The sequence below is a fragment of the Physcomitrium patens genome, chromosome 20 (genome assembly GCF_059467195.1).
Source record: "Physcomitrium patens ecotype Gransden chromosome 20, ASM5946719v1, whole genome shotgun sequence".
Taxonomy (NCBI): Eukaryota; Viridiplantae; Streptophyta; class Bryopsida; order Funariales; family Funariaceae; genus Physcomitrium; species Physcomitrium patens.
Genome location: NC_143429.1, coordinates 6,289,056 through 6,307,474, shown reverse-complemented (window position 1 = coordinate 6,307,474; position 18,419 = coordinate 6,289,056). Strand labels below are relative to the sequence as shown.

At 38.4% G+C, this 18,419-nt stretch overlaps 2 protein-coding genes across 8 annotated transcripts; both read left to right on the top strand.

Annotated features, from left to right (window-relative positions):
• The first annotated feature begins 3,174 nt into the window (after window positions 1-3,174).
• On the top strand, window positions 3,175-9,869 carry LOC112273708 (phytyl ester synthase 1, chloroplastic). Of its 5 annotated transcripts, none has more exons than XM_024502805.3 (18): window positions 3,175-3,271; window positions 4,194-4,672; window positions 4,944-5,043; window positions 5,235-5,286; window positions 5,419-5,474; window positions 5,584-5,742; window positions 5,972-6,076; window positions 6,237-6,343; window positions 6,466-6,587; window positions 6,759-6,867; window positions 7,002-7,135; window positions 7,419-7,653; window positions 7,859-7,993; window positions 8,132-8,245; window positions 8,458-8,534; window positions 8,773-8,885; window positions 9,085-9,179; window positions 9,349-9,869. In XM_024502805.3, exons 2-18 carry the CDS (start codon window positions 4,250-4,252, stop codon window positions 9,445-9,447), a joined length of 2,235 nt encoding a protein of 744 aa, XP_024358573.1. In that variant the 5' UTR covers window positions 3,175-3,271; window positions 4,194-4,249; the 3' UTR covers window positions 9,448-9,869. The 5 variants fall into 5 exon arrangements, with proteins under 5 accessions (XP_024358573.1, XP_024358574.1, XP_073385516.1 ...); XM_024502806.3 differs by lacking the exon at window positions 3,175-3,271 and adding an exon at window positions 3,388-3,470; XM_073529415.2 differs by lacking the exon at window positions 3,175-3,271 and adding an exon at window positions 3,399-3,520.
• Window positions 9,870-11,674: 1,805 nt separating this feature from the next.
• Window positions 11,675-18,266, top strand: LOC112273538 (chaperone protein dnaJ GFA2, mitochondrial). 3 transcript variants are annotated; one of them, XM_024502441.3, is made up of 17 exons: window positions 11,675-12,103; window positions 12,862-12,949; window positions 13,296-13,376; window positions 13,584-13,675; window positions 13,948-14,031; window positions 14,270-14,308; window positions 14,562-14,693; window positions 14,842-14,892; window positions 15,062-15,149; window positions 15,524-15,588; window positions 15,839-15,913; window positions 16,089-16,161; window positions 16,383-16,474; window positions 16,629-16,757; window positions 16,947-16,995; window positions 17,171-17,237; window positions 17,352-18,266. In XM_024502441.3, the coding sequence occupies exons 1-17, from the start codon at window positions 12,020-12,022 to the stop codon at window positions 17,443-17,445; spliced, it is 1,383 nt and encodes a 460-aa protein (XP_024358209.1). In that variant the 5' UTR covers window positions 11,675-12,019; the 3' UTR covers window positions 17,446-18,266. The 3 variants fall into 3 exon arrangements, with proteins under 3 accessions (XP_024358209.1, XP_024358208.1, XP_090101293.1); XM_024502440.3 differs by having other exon boundaries at window positions 11,703-12,103; window positions 12,862-12,970; XM_090245167.1 differs by lacking the exon at window positions 12,862-12,949 and having other exon boundaries at window positions 11,707-12,103.
• The last annotated feature ends 153 nt before the right edge of the window (window positions 18,267-18,419 follow it).

Here is an 18,419-nt window from a genome sequence, read left to right as displayed (position 1 = left end):
TGGCTGTAGTATACTTTAATGTTGATGTCCCAACACTTGTACAAGTCTTCTTTAGCACTGTCTTTTGTCACTATGGATTACCTCGTGTCATCATTTTAGAATGTGGACCATGCTTCATAGGAAGTTTTTGGCAAGCTTTATTCAATTTATTTATCATACAACTTACTATGTCTATGATCGTCCATCTTCAAAGAGATGGACAAATGGAGCATGCAAATTGGAGCCTAGAGGATATGCTATAGGCATTTGTGGCAGTTCATCATAATAATTGGGATGAATATTTGATTCCTTTAGAATTTTCCTACAATGATAGTATTTAAGCAAGTACGAGTCATTCACCATTCTTCTTTAATACTGATTATCTTCCAATTATGCCAACAATCTTTCATTGTTCCATTGAAACTAATAATCTAACAATAGAAGAGTTTATACAATGGCTTACAATGACTTTGCAGGAGGTATGCTAACATCTTTTTACTATACAAAATTGACAGAAGCAATAAGCGGATAAGCATCAACAATATAAAATTGTTCGAAAGAGTGACCAGATATTATTCTTTAACACCAATCTTTCACTTGCTACATCAATCCAAGTCCATAAGCTATTACCTCCTTGGCTTAGATCTTTCTACGTTTCTGCAATAATTTCTGATGTTGCATATCCCATTGAGCTTCTGCCACATATTTGAATCCATCCAGTTTTCCATGTTTCGTAGCTCAAGGAGTTTCATATTGAACCAAGGCACTTTTTGGATTGACATTAATCACCATCGCCACTATCAATTGAAATTGATGACCAACAAGAGTATGAAGTGGACGATATTTTGGAACATCACTATCTTTGCTATGGCAATAGATGTCCATAACTTCAATACAAAGTTTTTTGGAAAGATTATCCCATCTACGATATAACATGGAAATGTCTACAAAACCTCATTCATTATCAAGAAACTATTTGAAAATACCATTAGAAGTGAAATGATGATGTTCCTTATTAATAGAAGGAGATTAGCTATAATAGGGCATGAATAGGATGGTTGTATTATTTGCACATAAAGATATGTAGTTGGAGTTATTTTTTGGAAGCTTCTAGAATTGAAGTTAGAATAGTAGTTTATGTAGGATCCACCATAGAACTTTCTAAAAAGGCTTAAAATGGTTATTATAGTAGGACTCGCTCTTAAAATCTTTTAGAAGGGAGGTTATCTTAATATGATCCATCATTAAGAACATTCTAAAAAGTTCCAATCTAGTTGAACAAAGTATAAATAAGATTGACTGAGGCCATTTAAGGCAATCACTTAGGTATGGCTTTAAACTCTTTCTTTTAGTAAAATTTAATTTTCTTATTCTATTCTATTTGGTTCTATTTTCTTTTATTCAGTCTTCTCTTTCATGTTCTATTCTTTTAGTTACTTTTAGTATTATTTTAGTGTGCTTTGTCTTACGTTGTGTTGAAATCTTTATTGTTATGGATTTGGTAAGGTTTTAAATCTTAGAGTATTTGGTCCTATTTTAAATATAGTCACTTATATTTTAGAATTAGCAATATATCACATTTGTACTTTTTTCTTAGCTATATTAAAGAAGATTTTTTCTTAAGAATTTTGTAAATTTTGAAATTCTCAATCATATGATATATTTGTTTATTTTATAATTACTATTCAAAGATTTTAAAGTTATTTTTAATTTGACAATGAAAATTTAGTTTATGTTTGCTTCAAACAAATTATTAAGATTGATAGGTTATAAAAATTAGATTAATAATATGATTAGTTTTCTAAAAGATATTTTATAAAAAATATTTTTAAAAGTATAAGTGTTTAGTAAAATTATAAATTACTAATCATAATATAATACCATCTACAAATTTTAAGAGTTTATAAAAAAGTTACAAGTTTTTTTAATTAGTTTAAAAAATATAAAGAAATTAAATGTTCTTTGAATTAAGTAATAAAATTGGAATTTTTAGTATTTTATGTATCTAAAAAGAAATGTTAATATTTTGATATAAAAAATTAAATAAAATTATAATTAATAGAAGAAATTTTGAATAGAAAATACATGTGAAAGTTAAGTAATGACAATTTGTACAATTTTTATTTTGAACTATTCAAATTTATATGGATATTAATGAAAATAGATTTATAAAATATATAATTCATAAATATTATATATTATATGATATATATTATTTTTATTAGTATTTAGAAATTTTTTTTTTTCAAATTAAACATGTCTAATAGTTTGTGTTATATTGATTTGTATCATTGAATTAATTTAATCTTCATTGGATAGTCTAAATGTAATTTATTATGACATATCTAATCAAATTTATCTTTATAAATTTAAATCATATAAATTTAACATATCTCTATTGAATAGATACTTCTATACTTAATATTATATATTTTTTATTATATAATTTTTTTTGGATATAAGACAAAGAAGTCTTGCGATTGGCCAAACATGAAAATGAGGAAATATGGATGAACAAGAGAACATGGATGAACAAGAAAAGGGATAGATGGTAGAGATCACTACACCCAACGCATCAAATTTTTGCTTCTTTATATATATATATATATATATATCTACTCAAACACACAATTGTTACCAAATTCTATGGTACATGAAAAAAGACTTAACTAATTTTATAAAGGCAAAATTGAAACAAGGTTTCTAATTCCTAACTAAGACATGAATTATGTCACATTAAACACACAATTATTGAACAATAATGATGTCACGCTAAAACACACTACGACACACACCTTTCTTCTGTTTTTTCAAGAGTTACAAATTCACATGCTCAATCTCCAAAAAGCATTCCCAATGCAACAACATCTGGATCATCCGCTCTCCTCCTTTGAGGGCGAACGGTTCTAAACAGAACACCTCACGGAATTGTCGTCTTCATACGGATGGATATCCCTCGCACCGTTCCACCACACCCTCCAGAACGTCGTCTCATCCATCAAATGGATGAATAAAAATACAGTTCACACATTCATTGAGAAGTTCGTGCCTCCGCGGCGTCGCGACCCCACCCGCGGCGGCGAGGAGAGCCAACCAGTGACGCCGCGAGCCCGCGACGAGGCCGCGTCGAGGTAGCGACGACATTACTCCAGCTTTGCGTGCGTGGGTGGCTGGAGGGGGTAGGGTGGGTGGGTGGTGGCGATGAGCAAATGCTTCTAGACTGTGGTGCCACGGGAGTGCAATGCGGTCCTGTCCTTTGCCGGATCCAGCCACAAACTCGCGCAGCTCCAACGTGTGTCGCCCTTTGCCCCTCCTTCCCTTTCACTCTCAATTTTTACGCTTCACTTTAGCAGCTATTTACCCCTTCCAACTGTTTAACGTGTTCGCCAATCCACCACTTTTGTTCCACTCCCCTCGCAGCGTCTTAACTACACTGGGTGATGTTCGGCTGTGTAGTCAGTCGTACCTGGATGTGCTTGGAAACATTGCAGGTCAGCTGAAGATTGGGAGTCCCGTGTAGTGGACGGTGTGTTTACTTGAGGTTTGTTCTCCTGATGATTGATGTTACGTGCTGAGGTCGCTCGCATTGTCGACATTGTGCTTGTTGATTGAGTTGGGTTGATGCGGATAGGTGATTTGAGCGTGGGGTGGTTAGTGGAGGATGGGTATCAATAGTCGAGATCGTCTACATTGGTCGAGTTTAGTGAGGTGGGGTGGACTTCGTGTCCATCGTTCGTTCGACGACTGGTTCAATGGGGGGAGGTATGGAAGATGGGGGAGACCAAGCCCTGTTTTTAATATAGTCGTTGGTTGTCTGCTAGCAACAGCAGATTTGAGATTGGGCGGAGATTTGAGTAGTTGTTATCACGGAACTAACTTCTGATTTTAAGCTCACTTGTCGACAAGGATTTGCGGACCTTACATGAAAACGCTATTTCCTTATCCTAGTTTGGTGGTTGATGTCAAACGCTGGTGGTTGGTGTACTTGTCACCACATAGCAGCTGCACAAAGAGTTTGGACTGGAAAAAAAAAAAAAACGCGTGACTTTGATTGTGAATTGAAGTGGGCTTGATTCTTGGGACATTGATTGTACATCGGTTTTTCGTAGTCAGCACCAATAATCTCAAGCTACACAGTGTTGCGGACCAAGCCACACAGTGTCTCAGTAAACCACGGTGAATTAACAGGCTTGTCATGTGTGTGTGTGCTTCAGCGAAGGCGCCAATCCGAATTCCGTTCTAGTTTGAAACCCTCCCAAATTGCGAAGACATGAATTCAGCGTTGGTATCTTGTGGTATAGAGCTACCGAAAGCCTTTTTAGGAGCAAAGGTTGTATCAAATGGTGGATCTCATCCAAATAACACTTGTTCCGATACAACCAAGCTTTTTAACTCAACTAGAAATTATCCCAGAATCTCCTGTTCCGATGACCGTGGCAGCCGTTTGCGTTTAGCAGCCATAGCTGCTGATAAAGAGACAAAGGTAGGACAATTGGATCAGGAGTTGCGTAGTGAATCTGGACATGACGCTGTGAATGGATCAGTTAACGGAGCAGTCAACGGAGCGACCAACGGAGCAACCAATGGAGCAATTAAGAGACGTGAGACCATAATTGAGGAGCCTGAAAGCATTTCACCATATGATTCCTCGGTGCCTCTTCGACCAAGAAGTATTCTTAACTACATGAATGAGGTGCGGACTGCAAAATTGATTCCATGTTATCACAGTACTTTTTCATTGTTTAGTCTACTATGCAACGATTACTAGGCCTTTGTGCCGTTGTTCTGGATGATACAGTTCAATTTCTTTTTGGCGATAATTAGTTTCGAAATTTCTGTTTTCCCAGTTTGGATCGGTTGTCACATGAATGTTTCCTCCGTAGCTCGTGTCAGCGGGAACGTCATGAGATGAGTCGGTTAGTGGTATGACAAAGCAATACCTGCTGGTTGATCTGTGGTTCCAGGTTAAATACTTCCTCACTGACGATGGCGGTCCGCCTCGGTGGTTCTCCCCTATTGTTCCTCCCCCGCCAGCTGATGCACCGACCCTTTTCTTCCTACCGGGTGAGGCCTGTTTTTCCAGATATTGATCTCTTCGATGCATTTTTAATTTAATCCTCAAGGATTGGGTTCCAACAAGCGTTTTACTTCAGGGTTTTCCTCGCACCTATCTCCATGTCCTTCAGGCTGTTCTGACGCTTGTGGAAGCATAAAACATAACTATATATTCACCCTGATGACCTCGATAATTGCAGGCATGGATGGCACGGGCCTAGGTCTCATCATGCACTATGAATCACTCGGCAGGTAATTTTACAATCTGTCGATGAGGTTTGTTTATGTCGCACAGGTATGCCAGCAATCCTCACGATTAGGAGCTGCATTCTGTGAATACGGTGGCTTACTCATCTCCAAGTTCGCTGCCCCTGTTGATTGCAGGTTGTTTAATATGCAATGCCTTCACATTCCAGTCCGAGATCGAACACCTTTTGCAGGTACATTTCTCTGTTCCTTAAATGCAACCTGATGCTCACATTCGCTGCGTGCCATGACTTGCCCGTTAAGCATAAAGCTAATCATGTGAGCCGGCACGTGAAATTTCAGGTCTTCTAAAGATTGCTGAGGAAGCCGTGTTGGCTGAACACAAGCATCGGCCGAAGTCACCCATATACCTTCTAGGTGACTCCCTTGGTGGTACTTTAGCGTTAGCTCTCGCAGCACGGAATCCGAAGCTAGATTTGGTCTTGATTGTTGCCAATCCAGGTAAATAAACAATTTCAACCTACTGTTGTCTTCCTTGCAAGTTCAGAGACTGCGGTCATTCGGTATTTGAATCCAGATTGGGTGATGTTTTTTCCTGAATATTATCCCACCGTCGCTGTCATTTTATTATCTCACTATTACGAGTATCACTCTTAAAATCTCGAAAATTTGTCGTGTGGACATTTTCTAGTCAAAACTCCTAACTGCATCTTGCCTGCACGCTGTTCAGCTACATCGTTTGACAGGTCCCAGTTGCAACCCCACTTCCCTCTGTTGCAAGTAACGCCGTCGGAGTTGTATGGTGTTGTTCCCTACCTCTTGAGTTTCATCATGGGTAAGTTCAACGCTCTCTGTGTGATAAAAATCTTACGACTATTATTATTATTCTTATTCTTATTCTTACTATTCTTATTATTTATTCTTTTTATTATTATAGTGAAGTAAACTTCATGAAATGTTGAACGTGCATTAACAGCTATGGCTTGGACTTTCAGGTGACCCGATTAAAATGGCGGAAGCCCAAGTGAAGCAAGACGCTTCTCCTGTAGATAGAGCACTGCAGATGCGTGAATCACTCCTGTCGTTATTACCCACACTGCCGGTACTATACTCTGAACCTCGATTAATCTCACTAAATATTTGGATGAAGTTATTTACTTTCTGCATGTGTATCCGCTCTTTTATGGAAGATGGAGAAGTATAAAAGCTTCTATTGTGGTGCAGACTCTGGCAGATGTGGTCCCAAAAGACTCACTTGTATGGAAGTTGGAGCTGCTCCATTCGGCGGCGCTGTACGCTAATTCTCGGCTTCACGCTGTACGAGCCCAAGTCTTGGTACTAGCTAGGTGCGTAAGATGGTGTCTTCTCACGGTGTTATTGTCTTCTGCCCACTGATTCGACCATGCGGCTGAGTGGCTTTAGTGCCGAATCAAATAAGCAATTTATTGGAAGTCTTTACTGGTTCAAAGTATTGCCAGCGGAACATGTGCCTGATACGTGTTCATGTGCGTTTTCAGTGGGAATGATCAAATGCTGCCGAGCGCGGACGAAGCTGAAAGACTGAGGAAGATATTGCCGAATTGCCGAACCAGATATTTCAAAGAGAGTGGCCACACACTTTTGCTGGTACCGCATCTTCTCTACCCTGATGATCGGTCTTGTATCATGTAAAAGTCTTGAGATTTTTCGTTTGCACTAAGGCTGTGCAGAACTCAAGGTTGAAATTATATAACGATCAAGTGACCTCGCGGAATCTCCAGGAAGGTGGACTTAATCTAGCATCAGTGATAAAGGGCGCTGGCATATACCGTCGCGGCCGAAATATAGACTACGTTACAGATTTCGTTATTCCAACTCAAGCTGAATTTGATGACGCTTACAATAAATATGCCAAGTGAGCAACTTTTCCAGTTTTTTTTTGTTTTACTTTTGTATTTTTTTCTGTCTGAATGACGAGGTTTCATTGTTTCTGTCCTTGATTTGGAACGTCTAGAATGTGTAAATCAACAATTTTCAAACTCTAACGTACATTCTACTTATTCTAATGTGTCTGTGTAACCTTCATTTAGTTCTGCGGTAATATTTTCAAGGAATTCAGCGTAGAAAATTTGTGCTCGTAGGAGCTTTCTGACGATTATTAACAGAATGTTTTTTTGTGATTGATTGATTGATTGCAGGTTAATCTGGCAGGCGACTAGTCCTGTGTTTTTCTCCACCAAAGATACTGGTAAAGTGGAACAGAATCTCTCAAACGTACCCAATGATCGACCAGTACTTTTTGTAGGAAACCACATGTACATGGGATTAGACTTGAGTTTAATCATCTATCAGATGTTCAAGGAAAGGGGCATCATGATTCGTGGACTAGCTCATCCTATGTTGTTCGAAACCAAAATGGAAGAAGACTTGCAGGTTTTTAATCTGATACCTGCCTCTCTCCATAAGTTTCACTCCTGTGCACAATTATCTTCGACTCATGATCACATCTGTATGATTAATTTTGTTTTGAAGCGTACAAACACCAAATTTGTACACAGTTAGTTCGTGTCAGTAGTACAAGTCTAGATTCTACAGCACATCCATATGAACTACTCTTGGATTTTGTTCCTATCTGCAGGAAGGCACCATGCCCGACTTATTTCGCGAATTCGGAGCAGTACCCGTGTCCGGAAATTCGATGTTTAAGCTATTGAAGAAAGGCTACTCTACACTGCTGTATCCCGGAGGTGCGCGCGAGGCCCTGCACCGTAAGGTATGACAATATCACCACATATGATATCCATTTCATAGCTTTTGAAGCTGCATATTGGTGTGTTGATCTATCCATTTTGGTACCTAGTATTCAAGAGTTACTGATTCACGGATTCTTCTTCCTTTCTGGTGGTTGCAGGGCGAGACTCACAAGATTTTTTGGCCTAAGAGATCAGAGTTTGTCAGAATGGCGGCAAGGTTTGGGGTTACTATCGTTCCTGTATCGACTGTCGGGGAGGATGACTTGCTCGATGTAAGTTTCCTTGTCATTCTCTGGGTCTTTCTCACCACCATACTCAGTCAGCAAATAGCGACGACCAAAGAATTGCAGTATTAGTCGTACGATTCATCTGCATATCCAGGGAATCGGTGAGGAATCTAATGTATTGAGATTTGCATTTCAGTTTAAAGACGCAAAGTTAACGTCCTAATTTAAGTCTCATTTTTTTAAACCTTTTTTCGCAGATTATTCTGGATCTGGACGATTTGAGGAGAATCCCAACTTTTGAAGAAAGATTTGTATATCCCATAACAAATATCAGGTGAAGATCTTTTCTACTGTTTCTTCTCTTTTGGAGTGTAAACCCAATGTTTGATAAGCTAAACATCAGCCGCGACATGACAAACTCGATATAGCGATGTGAACCTACGCTTCCTTATATACCTCACTTCCAGATGTCAAAAACAAACGTCTGTTTGTAGTTTTTTCAAAGAAAAGTTTCATTAACAAAGTCACAGACCACTCATCAATCTAACAACCTGGCAACTTTCTGATGTTAGGGGAGATCTCAATGAGGACGTAGGAGACCAGTCGCTTCACTTACCGTTCGCGGCCCCCAAGCTCACGCCAGGAAGACTGTATATTAAGTTTGGCAAACCCATTGTCACGGCAGGTGAAGAGCTCATTCCTATCCCTGGTTAACAACTCCACACATATTATTTGTACATATTCACACAGTACGTCACTTACATTCCCTCATTGCTTAAACACATCTACACAACTAGGATTCGCATACTCATCCACCCAGATCGAACTCTGATGAATCTTCCATTCCCATGACCTGATGAGACAATGCCTGTATGAGTTCTCAGGGAGGGAGAAGGAGCTGCAACCAGACCGAGCCCAGGCCCAAGCTATATATAAACAAGTCGAGAGCGCTGTAGAGGAAGGATTAGAGTACCTGCAGGTTTGAACCTCCCTCTACTTTCACTTACTTTCACTAGTTTTCTTAAACTTATGTGAAACTGTTGTTTGTTGATATAGTAGAGTGTAGTATTCGTGTCTTGACCCAACCGAGAACCACAAGAGCTTTGCTTAGAAACAGTAGCTGATATCTCCACCGACGTGGGTTGCAGTGGAAGCGACAAGAGGACCCGTACCGAGAATTCGTCCCACGGTTTCTGTATGAACAACGTGCCGGAGGAAACAAGCAAGCTCCGACATTCAAGCCATGAAGAATCCAAGCTTCCTCCTTTTTAATTTTGTTCTACTAATTTTTGTTTTAGTTGAAACCATTCTATGGAATTCCATCTGATTCAATCACAGGTATATGTTAAGTATACAGATACGAGTGTTTTCATTGCAGGATGCATATATCTGCAAAAGTCGGCAAGATATTGCACGTGGGTAGCTTCACCTTTGATGAAAATTATCCATTTATTGATCATAGGAATTAGACAATTGTACACCAGTCGTTACTTTTTGTTTATTGCAATAGGACAGAAGGAAAAACAATAAAAATTAGGAAGGAAGACTCAGTGCCAGTTCCGTTCTATTGTGATTTAGGAGCATGGTTGAATTACGTGTAATATATCTGATTCATTGCATTTTGCAGTACTTGAAATAATTAACTGTAACATGAAAGTTATTCTTGTCCCTTCGTAAAAAGTTTTTATTTTACTTTTATAATTGGTATATCTGTATTTTACTGTTTACTTGGCAGGAACATTAAAATGCAACTACAAAAAATATGTACACAAATGTATTAAAACGCTTACTGTGTGAACTGCAATCTCACACGTGAACACTTAAAACTTGTGGATCATTTTTTGATGACATTTTTTGATGACAATAATGTGACTTCATTTTTTGATTTATAAAAAGTATCAAATTAATTTGTACACAATATAATAATACAAATTTTGGTAAATGACAGCATTGTTACACAGGAGACCTAGAATTTAATTTGTGAAATCAACAATGATCTATTTACATCTACTTGTGGTTAGTTTTTTTTATTTTAAATTTAAGTATCTTTATTCAACTTATTGCCTACAATCTTGTGCACTAAAAAACAAATAGTTGATAATCTAGCCAATAGATTTTGGACCTACATGATTTTGATTAATTAGATGATTCGTTATTTTTTCCTTTTAATATTAGAAATAAATACTTTTACTATTTATGGTTATATATATATATATATATATATATATATACAATATGTAGCTATGTTTTGTATTTCAAAGGCATATATTTGAATGTTTTTGCAATCTTTAGAAGAAAAAAATTAAAAATTAAAAAAAAAAAATGTACCTTGCAAGAAGTTACTTTTTCTAAATGAATTAAATTTAATTTAAAAGGATTGTGTGAATTAGGTTTAATACTTTAAAAAATATATGTTAGTACATATGTGCATATGTATACAAAAAAATTCATGCCAAATATTCTTGAAGATGAGATTAAAAATAACCTTGAAACTAAGAAGCAAGTTTTCAAATCAATGTGTAATTTGGTGTATATCATGTCTTAAATTTTTTGTACCTTGAAGCTGATATAAATATACAAGATAGAATCAAAGGTGATAATTATAATAAAAAAATTATGAATGTTTATGCATTGCAACCATATATCTACTTAACTCATGTGGATTTGTTTAATTTATGTGATTAGACATGTACAATGCAATTGTGTTCATGGCTCATTGAGATAAAGATAATAAATACTTTTTTTAGCACATGTATTATACTTATATATATATATATATAGAACATAGTGTTGAAACCAAAGTGTTACTTTCAACGAGATTGATTACACAAAAACGTTTACAAAAAACAATGTCAGAATAAATCAATGTCACCAAATATCATGCACATTAAAATACGGAGTGATATATTTACATTTCAAGAATAAGCTCAAATAATTCTAGGTTTGTGTGTTTCTAAAATTTATTTTTTTCAATTTAAATCTTCACAAAAATCTCAAATAGTATATTAACATTGATTTAAAAAAAATTAATACCATTAAATAATTTGGACGCCTTACACAGAATTTGCAGTGCCATTTAATTCCCATTCAATATGAATTTAATGTATCAACAAATAAAATGACATCTTATTATTACATTTACAGCAGCATAGAGTAAGCATTTCACATATAACTTAAACAACATGCTTAATACTCCTACATTACAAGAGCATCAAATAATTTTTTAAAAAGTAAAAAAGTAGTAAAAAGTAGGAAGAAAAGAAAAATCACCCAATAAAAGTCATAAAAACAAACTTTTCCCCATTAAAAAAAAGTAAGAATCTCCGAACAAAGGCATCAAAATAAAGTAAAAAAGACAGCCATAAGGGCGACTTTAAGGCACCAACCAAGCTTTAAATCAACAGGGAAGCTTTAAAGTAGCGGGAGGCGAAGAGAGTGCGGCGTTCAGCGAGAGCGAGAGAGTATAGAAACGTGGGGATGGGCCGAAACCACGAGGCTGCGCGAGGGCTTCAAGTTTCCAAGTGGCACACGAATCGAGCTTTCATCGTCGAATGCAGCGTCGAATTCGGTATCCAGAACCCTCTTCTTCCTCATTCCGGCCCCACCCAATTCACCCAAGGCCTGGATTCTGAAGCTGCGCACCCAGGAAGGGAGAGGATGAGAATGAGAGTTTGGTTTCTTCTTCTGGCAAATTGAGATCGATCACCACGCCCACGCTCTTCGAGGCTCATCGCTGTGACGGCGTATCGGTTTGTGTCACGGAGCCGCGCTTTGCTTGGAAGCAAGATTGTGAGAGGAAATTTGGAGTGGATCGTTGGCATGGCGCGCATGCCATGGCGTCGCACGCTACACCTCCTCCACCGCTCCATGACGGCGCCTGCTCGCCCCGCCGCTCCTTTCTCTGTATGTGCCGAGTTTGTGGGTGGCAATTGGGTGTGAGCGTGGTGTGAGGTTAAAGGGGATTTTTGCTGGGTTTTGGTGGGTTGTGGAGAATTTTTGTTTTCGTTTAGGGTTTTGAGAAGGGGAATGATGGTTTTTTATTTTGGTTTTTTTATTTCGATTTTTTTTTTTTTTTTTTTTTTGGATTTTAGGGTTTTTGGGTTGTGTGTGCAGCTGGTTTGTTTGATACGTTTGCGCTGGTCTAAGAGATTGATATAATTGATATTATTGAGGGATCTTGTGGGGTCGACATGGCCGTTTGTAGTAATTTGCATCTCTCTCTCGCTCTCGCTCTAGTTGTGCCTGCAGGAGAAGCATGTTTTGAAGTGCTTTGCGTTTATGTTTTTGAAATTGCGCAAGTTTTTCGAGATTCAGTTTGTAGTTGATTGGTTTGGTTATTTGACTGTAGATGCGTTGGTCTTGGTATAATTGGTTCCGTGGTAATTCTCAAGCTTAGGATATCTGGTGCCACTACCTTCCTCGTGTTGTAGTTTTATTTGTTAGTTTTTGTTTTTTCATATATATATAAAAAAATAATATATATATTATTGTGTGCAACTACGAACCATCTCTTAGTCATTGACATCAGCATGTTCCACAGGATTGGGTTATTGAAGCTTGAAAATATAATGCATGCGGAAAATTATTATTTAAGCCCTCAAACAAGATGTTTCTCTAATGTGTAAGGTTGAAGCGTGTAATTTCATTCTTGTTTTGAGCAGGACGAATTATGTAGTGAAACATCGTGGGCTCTGTCGACGAGAGTAGCGCATTTTTTCTGTCAAGATCAAAGTTCTGGTGCCGGAATAGGTGCGCTGCTTGGGCATTCAAGTGCGGACACTTCCTAGATTATTTTGAATGTCGGAATTCATACTCGATTTTTAATTTGTTTCCCACTTTATGTGTATCTCAGTAATTGCGATGTCGTCTGCGTGGGGTTGAAAATATAGGCTCTTCTTACTGGCGGCTAGTATTTAATCACCTAAAATCTACAAATTCTCTTGACCCCTTAAAATGTATTTTTGTTTTCCCAAGACTAGAGTAATCATGTGAGTTGACGGTTTATTCTTTTATTCCATAATATTCCACCAAAATCTCTGGTGTCAAAGTTGATCAGGGATCATGAAATTCAGTCAATAAGACGTTGATTTTTCAGGTGGTTTCAATCGACGTTGCAATGCTGAACGCGGCAATGAATCCATTAAGGCGGCTGCCAGGCGAAGTTTCCATTCAACAGGTACGCTCCTAGAGTATAGCACCCTTTTCAGTTTGTCCTATGGATCGTGCTAGCCTGTGTAAGAACAACCAATTTCTTTCTTTCTTTCTTTCTTCCCCCTTTTTTTTGTGTGTGGTTTAGTTCAGTACGTGCACTTTTCAACTTCTACTTGCTGTAGCACCTCTGAAAGTAATATTTTATTGAAATGTACCTGCTCGAGGACTGCAGGTGTCCAACATATGGCTCGACAGAACTTTTACGATGCTTTAGGATTGAAAAAAGGTGCCAGTGCAAAGGAAATCAAATCTGCCTATTATAAGGTACTAAGTCTGAACATGATCCTCCTAATTGTATACAAGGATACAAATGTATGTCTATATTCTTAGTTTTGGTCAACTACACTTTTCCTGCAGTAATCCTCCCTGTGATTATCTCAAATTATTACGCCGATCAGGGTATGGGAGGGATATTATTATCCGAGAATTCATCGAAGTAGCACGAGTGTTTGGTCGTGAAAGGGAGTTCTAAACTCACCACTGTGAATTTTTCAAAAACCTGAATATTTTTTGTATTCACTTTACCCTTGCTGCAGCTGGCCAAACAATGGCATCCGGATGTTAGCAAAGGGAATGCCGAGGCGGAGAGGAAATTCCAAGAGATACAACAAGCATATGAGGTGTGAATGTTGGCATGCATCTATTGTGCTGAGTTAGCGTGACTTAGCCATCAATTAGTTGAATTGAGTGCTTTTTAGATGATGTAATACCCAATCGAGTAAGATTCCAAACAGGATAAACAGAGGATTTTATTTTGGACTTGCTTTTTGTTTCAGTTAATTGTTCCATTGTGTTTGTTTTGACATGATGATAGTTCTTAAATTTTTATGTCTGTTGTGAAACCACTTGTAACTCTAGGTTTTGAAGGACGATGAGAAACGAGCCATGTATGATCAAGTGAGTTTTTTTTTCTTTTTTCTTTTCTTCTTCTTCTTCTTCTTTTCAACCTCACATCTGGGAATCGATACATTTAATGAATATAGGATGACATTTTCTCGAATAGTTCATGTATTTGTCAAGCCGTCTATTTCAGTTTTGTGATCCTTGGTTATCTTATCTTTTGAACTTGTCATGTCATTGCTATAGACCTGAATCTGCTTTGTACTAGTCCAGTATTCTATTCCACAAGCCTCATTTTGCGCTACCTCAGGTTGGCCACGATGCATTTGAGCAAGCAGCTGCTGGGGGTGCTCCTGGTGGTGGTGCCGGCTTTGGAGGGTTTGGCGGAGGCTTTGAAGGGTTTGGCTTTGGTGGGGATGCTTTTGGTGGAGGCATGGATGAGGTAATATTAATTGCGGTCCCATTTTTTCTCTTGTAAAACCTTGATGCTAAGGCCTGGAAGTGAGGCATCGGGCTTTGTTGTCGGTATTCTCGATGTTTTAATTAATACTGCTTCACTCATAGGATCATTATACGTTGCTTGTTGACAGGTGCTTCATCGAGTGTTTGGAGGAGGCAGAGAAGGGCGACCACACGTGCAGGTTATTTCTCTATTTCTTTTTATCGACATAAAATAACAATGATTCGGACCACCACGTCTATTGTGCGCTTAAATATTAAAAGGGTACTAGGGGTAATAAGACGATATTGCTGTTTCTTTCGAAAAGAAGTTTGCTGTTGCTCAAAGTGGTTGTTACTTTGTATCATCAGGTTCAGTTGGATTTAACTTTCAGGGAGGCTGCCCAAGGTTGTTCGAAAGTGGTGAATTTTCAGACGACTGTTCGGTGCCAACCCTGCAGTAAGTCACCTTTCTCTGGTCATTTCTGTGGGTTTTCTTTTCGTTTCTCTTCCTTTCTCTTCTTCTGCTGCTGCTGCTGCTTCTTTTTACTTTCTCTTATTTTTCTCCTTTTCTACGTATTACTGGTTACTTTCAATTCAGTTAAAAGGTTGCTCCTGTGGCGAAGTAGCGGTATAGTATTCATATACTATTTTGAATATACGTCGCGAACATCACTTGATCTTCTAGGCAGATTGAGATACTTGCTAGGCTAGTTAATCTATTGCTATACCGCATAGTACCCGAAAAAGTGCATGCCGTGGATCTTTCGGTCTTTTCTAAGAAAACATCATTAGATCTGATTGTATCGTACGTTTGGGTTATGCTTTGTGCAGATGGAAGTGGGCTGCCCCCAGGAGTACAACCTCAGACATGTAAAACCTGCAAAGGACGTGGCAGGGTAAGTTCTTGTGTTGTTCACTTCCAAAATATTGTGCTGCATGTGTTGTCTCAAACTTTTTTGGAATACTAAATATTTGCCAGAAGTGGTTTACCTTCTCATAAGCTGTGCAAGAGTACATGCTTGCAGAGGAGAGTTGAAAGACGCTCTTAAATTCTGTTGCTTTGGTTTTTAATCTAAGTTTAAATTTTTACTTGTTTATAATTCTAATTTACTTAAGGAACCGTTGTTCTTGATGCCTTGCGTGCAGATTGTAGTGCAGCAAGCGTTCTTCACTTTTGAGTCAACTTGCTCCACATGTGGTGGATCTGGTCACATGGTTAAGGTATTCATCAAGCTTTGTTACGGATAGGTTAGCCATACCTTATAATGTTCAATGAGGACTGTTAAGTGCAACTTGGATAGATTGTTGTATGAGTAGAAGTATATGAAAGATGATGTCTATGGTGGAGCGGGTTATTTCTTCATGTAAATCATATCGTGTTGGGGTTGCTGTGCAGGATCATTGTCGTAGTTGCCAAGGGGCCGGAGTTGTGAAGGGAAACAGAGAAGTGAGAGTGGATATTCCTGCTGGTCAGTATTATACTTCGAGCACCCCTGTTTTTTTCTTATCTTAGTTGTGATGTAAGTTCACATCTCTATTTTTACAAAAACTTCTCAAGGGGAACATCTAAGTGTGGTCAGATGATTGAGTAATTTCTGTTGGAGGCTCTGCATGCTATCTTCCTTATTCCATACAGTGATATGATGAGAAATGTGCGGAAGTATGACATGGGAACATTCTTGGGTATCAGGAGTGGAAAGTGGGACAACCTTAAAGGTGCATGGAGAGGGTGGAGAAGGACCCAAAGGTGGCCGACCTGGGAATCTCCTGTTGCAAATCAGAGTAAGTAACGAGTATTTCTCTTACTATTGTCATCATACTGAAAATTGAAATTGCTCTACTATGTCAAATTTTGGCAGGTTGTTAAGCGTATGTTTGACTATTGATGCATTGTTTCCTGATTTACTAAATGATTTCTGTCCGTCATTTTGCGAAGGTACAACCTGACAAGGTATTCAAAAGAGAAGGAGCAGACATATATGTGGATATTCCGATTCCTTTTACCCAGGCCATCTTGGGTGGTTCGGTGCAAGTTCCTACGTTGACTGGTGATGTAGTACTGAAGGTTCGGTTCATTTCATCTCTCCTCATCTATAAATTTCCGCCTCTGTTTTTCTTCCTTTTCTTTTTTCCTAAAACTTTTGCAGCAATGCATATGAGTTGATGTTTAACGTGTTGAACGGATGTTGAGTCAGCAGTGGGATACCGTGTCTCCAGCATCGTTTGTATGCTGATTGTGGATGTCGCTTTGCAGATTCGACCTGGCACACAGCCTGGACACAAGCAAGTCATGAGGGGCAAAGGTATTTTGTTCCTTGACTAATTGTGTGTGCCAAATGATAAAGTTGGCCGATTGTTAGTTCATTTTATTACTACAAGTTTTGCATGTTCTGTAGCATTTATCACCATTTCGGAAGTGGGTCATATATATATGCATTTGTATTTTTCTGCTACTAACGGATTGCTTCTTTTGAACAGGCGTAAAAGTTTTGAATTCGAGGCACCATGGTGATCAGTACGTGCTGATTAACGTGACTATTCCTACGTATGTTCTACAACTCTGAATGTGAATTGATAATCCTTCGCTGTCGTCCGGCTATCTGTTTACTTTCCGCTCATAACTAAAGCTGACGTGGAGGGTTGGCTGGGTCTGTAACAGGAATATCACACAGAGGCAACGACAACTTATTGAAGAGTTTGCTGGAGAAGAATCTTCAGAGCCCGAGACAGCCGCTGCTGAAGGCAGTGGATGACGCCAGGCCTTTACAAGATTTTTTCGGTGGTTTAAACCAGAGTAGCTGGGTACGAAAGCTTTGTATGATTTTAATGCCGAGGGTTGCTCCTTGCGGACCATTACTTCTCCGTGAAGTTAGCTTGGGAAGCGATTTATGACTCGATCAGTGCTGTTGCGCACGCATTTACTACGAGCAATTAGGTGTGCTATTGATCATAATTTTAACAAGCTCGATAGTAGAAAGCTGCAAGAAAAGTGACAAGGAATTTCTTTAGTCCTACGATACTTTCCCCTAGTCATGATGCCAACCGTCTTGTTGCAACTTCCCTCTTATAGTGCTTATCGAGTAACCAGATTTTTTGTTTGTTTGTTTTTTTTTTTGTTTTTTTTTCCCCTTCAAATCAGTGCTCCCTGAGGGATAATGGTCGACGCATATTGACAAGTACCTAACAAGGTTAGCTCTCGCCGGGGAAATCTTTAGAGCCAGAGACATTTTTATCAAACGTTGATGGAGAAACAGTTGTCTAATATGCTAGGTAGGGAGTGATTAGTAAATTTTTTGGTACCCCTTTATTTAGTAGGGTGACAAGAAAGAGGTGGCTCTGCAGAAAACTGGCGTAGCCTATAGCAGGTAAATTGTAGCTATTGTAGGTGAGAGATTTTGAAGTTAGAACGGAATTTGAAGTACCCTGGAGAGTTTTCCTCATCGCAAGTGATTCTTAGTTATTTAGGTTAGCAAACAAGTTCTTATATAAGCTTCACATCATGCAGTTTTGACTGCTTTTGCAAATGACCATTATGGATGCTTTTGCAAATAAACATCCATTATTTCTTTTTGCATCGCTTTATGATGAGGTGTTGGATAGTTGTGCGTGTGGGTCTACCTACATCTTATGTAACTATCTACCCTCAGCTTGTGTTTCTGCATGAATTTCCTGTTCTATTACTATTAGCATATATCTATTATGACTATCTCGTCGCTCTAACACTGTG

What these genes read in the sequence shown, in the direction of transcription:
- LOC112273708 (XM_024502805.3), top strand. Translation starts at nt 4,250, where the DNA reads ATGAATTCAGCGTTGGTATCTTGTGGTATAGAGCTACCGAAAGCCTTT. An exon ending in CTTGATTGTTGCCAATCCAG is followed by an intron (nt 5,743 to 5,971) that starts GTAAATAAACAA and finishes CACGCTGTTCAG; the next exon opens with CTACATCGTTTGACAGGTCC. An exon ending in AAGGATTAGAGTACCTGCAG is followed by an intron (nt 9,180 to 9,348) that starts GTTTGAACCTCC and finishes CGTGGGTTGCAG; the next exon opens with TGGAAGCGACAAGAGGACCC.
- LOC112273538 (XM_024502440.3), top strand. Translation starts at nt 12,020, where the DNA reads ATGGCGCGCATGCCATGGCGTCGCACGCTACACCTCCTCCACCGCTCC. An exon ending in GCCCCGCCGCTCCTTTCTCT is followed by an intron (nt 12,104 to 12,861) that starts GTATGTGCCGAG and finishes TGTTTTGAGCAG; the next exon opens with GACGAATTATGTAGTGAAAC. An exon ending in ATTAACGTGACTATTCCTAC is followed by an intron (nt 17,238 to 17,351) that starts GTATGTTCTACA and finishes GGTCTGTAACAG; the next exon opens with GAATATCACACAGAGGCAAC.